At 52.8% G+C, this 7,474-nt stretch overlaps 1 protein-coding gene across 1 annotated transcript in view; it reads right to left on the reverse strand.

The window, feature by feature from the left end:
* The window catches only part of HEG1 (heart development protein with EGF like domains 1), a 105,564-nt gene that overhangs the window by 28,547 nt on the left and 69,543 nt on the right, over nt 1–7,474 (reverse strand). Inside the window, exons 12-14 of the mRNA XM_015571304.1 lie at nt 6,800–6,858; nt 6,394–6,554; nt 1,880–2,014 (exon numbers count right to left, since the gene is read on the reverse strand). Coding sequence (XP_015426790.1) covers nt 1,880–2,014; nt 6,394–6,554; nt 6,800–6,858 — 355 coding nt within the window. The remainder of the gene's footprint in view (nt 1–1,879; nt 2,015–6,393; nt 6,555–6,799; nt 6,859–7,474) is intronic.

Genomic DNA, 7,474 nt, shown 5'->3' on the forward strand with positions numbered 1-7,474 from the left:
AAGGTCGCCTAGTTTAATCTTACGGACAGTTAAAGTCTGGTAAAGGCACTGTAAAGGCATGTGAGACACTAAGTGTGTGTGTGTGGGGGTGGGGGGGGTGGGCACTGCTGTGAGAGAATTAGAGATGGTTTAAACAGATGACAGAGAACAATGCAGCTATGCTTCTGTACAAATATGAACTGCAGAGATTTAGAAAACACACCCGCACCTCTATCTCCCATTTATACAGGGGGCTGACCCCTGATTTGCGGTGTCCAAAGGGGACTCACTCTAAATACCTCTGTGCTGCAGCACCAGTGGCCAGAAGATGTCACTGCTGACCCATCAGAACCCCGCAGACAGGGCTTTGACCAAGGAGACCCCTCCTGTACTCATCAAAGGCCTGACGGCTACAGACGAAAATCTAACTGCAGAAACGAGGCTGCAGAGGCCCTCGCAGCAAGCCCACAAGCTAACCACGGGTTCTTTTTGCTGCTTCTTGGGTCATCCCTGGATAAACACAGATCGCCGGGGCCTGTGTCATTGCATTGGAAAACCTCTAACAGCTATGCCATCACTAATGCTCGTCTGCAGGCGACACAAATAGGAAACTGCTGACTCGGAAGCAGAGCGGAAGTGGCCCGGGCCAGCCAGGGGCAGAAGTGGCCACCAGACGCTCCAGCGGCGCGGCATACGGGGCCGGCACTCTAGATGCCTGCACCTCTGCCCACTTCCCTCTCCCTCCCGACAGCCACGCTGCCCCAGCGGATGGGTTTTAGCAGAGGTCACCTTCCCACAAGGCTCAGTGTCTAAGAAGGGCGAGGAACATTCGGCATTAACCCAGATAAGACGGAATTAGGAAGTGACATCTCTTTGTATGAGGGCGGCAGCCTGACGTGCTGAGGAACACGGGGAAGCTGCCCATCACGGAGCACTGGCCCTCTTCTCAGCGTCCACCGCTGGGCCTGCGTGCAGAGCGGAGGACGTCCATGAACCTAAGCCCCCGGATCTCATGCTCAGGACGAGCGCGCTGCCCTCAAATGTATTTGTATCCTCTCCCGACAGAATGAGTCCTCCAGCGGCGGTCCTGACAGCTGTAAGGGGCACGCCACTTTTCGCAAATATGCGATTTGACTCTGATTCCAGGACACCTGTCACCAGCCAGTGTTGGCTGCGGCAGTCCTTCAGCGTCAGGGTACTCCGCACTCTGGGCCTGGGCTCCACCCTACACTCACCGAGCAGCCTCTGATCTCAAACTACATGAACTTAAGCCTCACCTAAAAGGTTTGCGGGATTAGCTTTCTGTCCTTAAATACTTTATGAAACCTTTAAAAACTAAGGCTCACTGTTCAACAACAGCCACCTGGGTAAAATACAAGAGCAACGTGGATGGCTTCCACAGTACCACCGTATGTATATGTTGCCCTCTTTAATTCTTAGACGATCAATGAAGTGTCACTACACCCATGTCACAGAAGAGGAAACTGAGGTCCAGCAAAGGTGGGCTCTGACCCACTTGGGCCACAGCTGCTGCTAAAAGGTACAGCCTGACTCCACGCTTGTATCCCCATTTTAAAAGATTAGCGGACAATAGAATAAAGCTTTGGGAATTAAAACAATAATTTTTCTAACTTCCTTAAAGTGGAAAGAAAAAAGAAAAGGCGTTGCCGGCCACAGGCATTCCATTCTCTTTACTTTCCCTTTGAATCCAGGGGCGAGGCCAGCGCAGGGTCAGAGATAATGCTGCTATTCCAAGGAGGTAATGTATTCCACCCTGCTGCGCGCCAAACAACAAGGGCTGGTTACCCCCAGCCTAGAGCAGGCCACCGAGTGGGAGGAGGCCTGGCAGAGAAAAGCATGGCGCACAGAGCACAGAGCCTGGAAAGAGAAGCGCAGGCACCTCGGCAGGAGTGGTCCATCTTGTTGAACTGGAAGTAGCCCGACTTGCACTGGCACAGCGCCACCCCGTCCAGGTCCGTGCAGACGGAGGTCTCCTTGTCACATTCCGGGGTCTTCCGCTTGCACAAGCTGCCCGCTGGAATGGAAAACAAGACAGTGAAACCACACAAAGCTTTGTCCACCTCAGACCTTAAGACGCAGGAACTTCCTATGTCCAGAGGCTCCGCGGACAGGTTCCCAAAAAGCCTGCCGGTGAACGCTCCTTGCCCAGGTCCCTTCTGCCTTCTGCCCCTCCTCCCCTGTGTCAGCCCCAGGCCTCTTTACTGAGCGTTCACACAGCATGCGGAGATGGAGAAGCCCAGAGGAAACGAAGCTGGCCCCAGCTCCAGGCCACTGCACGGATGGCCCTCGAAGGTGTGGGATCTTCTCGAGTAAGGACTGTGGGGGGAGATCACAGACACCCAGGAGCAGAGACCATGCTCCACGGAGAAGGCTGAGGGGCAGACCTGCCTCGAGCTGAAGGCGCCTCAGCCTGTGTCTGTGCAGCCTGGGAGGCTCACCTGACAACAGACGGTCCGAAGGGCAGTGGAAGATGACCTGGGCTCTGCGGGCTGTAGTTTTATCGTGTCCCCTGCCTGCTTCCCCACTGCATTGACCATGTCTCCCGGTTTATTCATCTCTGGGTCTCCAGCACCTCAGAGACTGGCCCCCACACAGTGCCCGATACACATGCAGAAGGTGCCGTCGGACCTCCAGTCATTGTGTCACCATGAGAGACAGGCAGGCCGCGAAAGCATGCATCTTTCAGGCTTCCTATCTCCTTCGCTGGAAGGCCCTGTTTCTTCCATGTGTACCCACCTGGCTGTGTCCAGCCCTGGTGTGTGGGCCATGTTCATTTCATGGATGACAAAGCACCATTTTCATTATCAAAAAGCTCTCAAGTTGGGCATGTGGCTTCTCTGGGATTGTACATATTGGACCCTCTGGGATTGTACACATTGGACCCTCTGGGATAGTACACATTGGACCCTCTGGGACTGTACACATTGGACTCTCTGGGATAGTACACATTGGACCCTCTGGGATTGGACACATTGGACCCTCTGGGACAGTACACATTGGACCCTCTCTGGGACTCTACACATTGGACCCTCTCTGGGACTGTACACATTGGGCCCTCTGGGATTGGACACATTAGACCCTCTGGGATTGTACACATTGGGCCCTCTCTGGGACTGTACACATTGGGCCCTCTGGGATTGGACACATTGGACCTTCTGGGATTGGACACATTGGACCCTCTGGGATTGGACACATTGGACCCTCTGGGACTGGACACATTAGACCCTCTGGGACTGTACACATTGGACCCTCTGGGATTGGACACATTGGACCCTCTGGGATTGTACACATTGGACCCTCTGGGATTGTACACATTGGACCCTCTGGGATTGTACACATTGGACCCTCTGGGATTGTACACATTGGACCCTCTCTGGGATTGTACACAGCAGACACAATGAGAGTACATTCTACCACCTAAGATAAATCCCTCCCAAAAACAACACATGTAATTGGGGTACACAGACAATAGAACAAAACTATGAAACCAACGGGAGAGTGCAGTTAACTTAGACCCATGTACAGGGCAAAGAAGTCTATCATGTGCTGCTGTTGTTGGCAGACAGGAGCAAGTCCAGATGGGGGAGAGCCACGGAAGGGCAATGTGTACATTGTGCTGTGAGGATGGTCTCCCCTCTCCCGCCTTAAGGAAGACACCAACCTATTCAGAAACCAGTTCCCAACACAGCACGGCAAAACTCCCCCTGCCTAGGCCAGTCTGATGACAGGAGCTGATGCCCACACAGTGTGTGGGGTGGGGGGAGTCGGATGGAGTTCCCAGCATCAGCCTCCTTTTCTGAGTCCTGAGAGCTTGGGGCCTGGTGGATGCCCTGGTCACAGGGAGGTGAGTTTAGGACACAACTTCGGTTCTCAACACCAAGTTTCCTGTCTTTATCAGTGGAGGCTGACGTGCTACATCAGAACCCTGTTTGTGCATGTGATAGAATTTCCTTTGTTTATTGTGAAAAGCCTGTATTTAAGGGAGAAAAATGAAAACTGAAAAATCTCACCAAGCCAACACTGCAAAGCTGGCAGCAGAGAGGTCCTAAACCCCCCGTAATCACTCATCTCTACTTTCTGAAGGCGCTGCCAGCCCTCAAGCCTTAATCTGAAGGAATACCTCCAGGGCCAGGCAGCCGGGCCAGCTCCAGCCTTGTCCAGCAGCCAGCCTGACTGCCTGGCCTGATTAGATATTCTCTGGAAGCCCGTCATGTTTTCCTTCCATCCTGCCCCTTAATCCAGCGTGCTAACTACTCGCCCGGCACGGAGGCAGATTCCTGGGAAGCTGGCCCTGCCCATGTAATGGAGGAGCTGCTATCCTCAAAATTCTCAAAGAACATAATTTTTCTCCCGTAAATCCATCAAATGGAACCATGCAGAATCCCATTTTCATTGGAAGCCTGGCGATGTGATTGTTCTACATCCCCAGTTCCCATGGTCCTTCCTGGGCATGACATCCGCCGGACAGACAATGAGAACTTATGTAGATCTAAGGCTGAGACCTGCCAGGGGGATTTCCAAGGATTCTAAACCTCTGGAGACACGAGAGCTGCAGGGTTCCGAAAGGAGAGGAAGTAGGTATTTTGTGAACTGAAGGGTCAAAGCTCGCCTTTCCCATGGCCGCGTCCAGAGTAGTCGGTGCTGCCCAGATGTTGGAAATACCCAGATGGCAGAGCCTGAGAACTCCCGCCCATCACGCCTGCCTCCCTAGCGCTCAGAAAGGAGGGTGATAGATCACGCTGGGTGCGTTGGCAAAACCTGGAGTAGCCCTGGGATTAAGAACAGAGATGTGAGCCCGCATTGAGCCAAGATGCCTGGCTGTCTCTGTTTTCACAAGCTCTGGAAAGAGAGACGAAGTATGGGGACCAGCATGTGTGGGGATGTGGGGGGATGTGGGATATTTCTGTATCTTATTCTCAACTTTGCAGTGAACCTAACACTGCTCTAAAAAAAATAAAGTCCTAAAAAAATAAAAAAGAAGAATGGGGCCCCAATAAGGAAACAGGTGCTTTCCCATGGTCCACACACATCCACGCTGGAAGAATGGGAGCAAGAGAGGGGGCAGGACTGCTCTGAACAGGACCTTACGAAGCCAAGGATCTGGCCACTTGATTTGCAAGGCATGCAATGCATTTACTGGGGACAAAACATAACCTCACACCACGCTGACCACCTAGGATGCACTCGGTAAGTGTTGACTGAATTGAAAGGTCCCCTTCCTACTCGCCGCGGAGGCCAAATGGGGGCCCCTGAATCACAAAAACAAACAGAGCAAAACCAAAGAGCTCTCGACTCAGAGTTTAGAGCAGTCAGTCCCCTGGGACATGAAGTTTTAAGCTAACGCCCCAGTGATGCTGAATGACAGCAACTGCCACCTACAACTTAGGTCCAGCGTCGGGGCCCAGGTGGAAGGCCCACCCAGACGCCACCTCCTAACCGTGCAGGGAATGAGCTTGGCCGAGCCGCTTTGATCACTGAGGAGACGGCAGCAGGGACAAGCCCCTTTGCGAGGAAGCCGTTTGATTCCAGCCGTTTTCCCATCCCAGAGGCAACACCTCCCTCTAAGACCCAAATGTGAACTTGTCTCTAATCCCTCATTTCATCTGCTTTCCCCTAGATGCACCGCAGCAGCTTTTGACAAAACAGATAAAGCCAGAACAAGAACGGGGAGATTATCCTGACTGACACTGGGCAGCTGGCGACCGTGGTCTGGTCTTGTGTCTGGGCACTGGTAATCTGCAAACCAACACACAGGGCAGGTCACACTGCCCGGGCTACTGTTACTTAATGGTACATCATCACGACAGTTTGGGGTATTGACAAGCAGGCACATTCTGTGTGAACGTCTGCCTCCCCAGAGAGAGTAGGAGTTTTTCAAGAGAAAGAAGAGTGGTTTCTGCTTCATTACATCAGCTCCCGTGTAGGAGTAGAAGGGGCAGCAGGCCAAAGACCAGGCGACTTCAAGACTGTGCGTGTGTGCCCTAGCTGGTTTGGCTCAACGGATAGAGCGTCGGCCTTCGGACTGAAGGGTCCCAGGTTTGATTCCAGTCAAGGGCACATGCCTGGGTTGTGGGCTTGATCTCCAGTAGGGGGCATGCAGGAGCCAACCAATCAATGGATACTCTCTCATCATTGATGTTTCTATCTCTCCCTCTCCCTTCCTCTCTGAAATCAATAAAAATATTTTTTTTTAAAAAAAGACTGTGCATGTGCACGCCTGCATGTACAAAGCTCCACAGACACGAAGGTCCTTCACTTAACACCTGCTTCAAAGATAGCTTGGCTCTGTGACGAGCTTTCTTGAACTTGAGCCCCAATTGCCTTCCATTTCTATCCCAGGTGTGTGCCTCACCGTATGGGGGAGGGGGTCATCCCAGAGGGCCGTTCTCTCACCTCTAAAGATGCGCCTCTGCGATCCCAAGAGCTGGCAGACCTCAGCAGAGGACCTGCAGGAGTTGGCACACCTCTGCATCCCGTCGGCCAGGTCAAACAGCGTCACGTTGGAGGCCAGGGAGAAGGTGGTCTGCAGCGACAGGACCACGGCGCCGGACTCTCTACGGGCAAAGCGAGTAGGTTTTTAATTGCTCTAAAATGACACGTGGGCCCCAAGGCTTTTGAAAAAATGAGCCGTTATCTCCATTGTCCAGTGAGGGAATGGGACGGCATGAAGGTCCAGTGACTTTGGCCCTGGGCCACCCTGTGGCTTGGTCAAAACAGGGCCCGGGTTTATTGCTGCGCCCCATGGACGAATATCCTCCCCTTTCTATAGACTGGATCACAGGCGAATGAATGCACTTACCCTGAAGCACGAACTGTGGATCGGGTATAACCAGGGAACATTGAAAAACACATATTCAGCTGGAAGGAAGAACAGGTTTGTCGTTAACTGTGGGCTAGACAAAAGCCTTAGGGCTGGAACCGATTTCCTATTCGCGGTGTTAAACAGGCATTTTCCAGCCATCAAGTTATCAGCAGGGGGCTTTACAGAGGAGCGGTGTCCTCTTTGTGTTCCCTTCTTAAACGCCTTCCCGCTCCTATTCTGTGGCCCCGCGAGTACAAAGGGAGAGAGGCAGATAGTGAATCAGTGGGACAAGTCTGGGCAGGGGCGGATGTTCTGAACAGCGCCCTTGGATGCAAAACATCTTCAAAGCAGCAGATCTCTTCTAAGACCCAGGGTTTCAAAAAACTCCGAGGCAACTGTTTATTTGGACTTCGCACAGTGAGCGAGCCTCACGAAAAGGCTGGTTCCTTTCCGCGGCCCCAGGTCTGGCAGGCCCCAAGCAGGTCCCTCCTGATGTACAGCGGGTTGACCCAGCTCAAAGACAGGTCCCTCGGCAAACATGGGCAATTACATTACGTGGGTCAAGGACCCTTTTGTTGAGAGCAAATTAAGAGTTACTCTGCCTGTTTGCCTCGTGCCCTCAGAGAGAGCAGGAACCCCCTCAGGGTGTAAAGAAAGCACCAGGCCTGCTTC

The sequence above is a fragment of the Myotis davidii genome, unplaced genomic scaffold, assembly GCF_000327345.1.
Source record: "Myotis davidii unplaced genomic scaffold, ASM32734v1 scaffold9, whole genome shotgun sequence".
Taxonomy (NCBI): Eukaryota; Metazoa; Chordata; class Mammalia; order Chiroptera; family Vespertilionidae; genus Myotis; species Myotis davidii.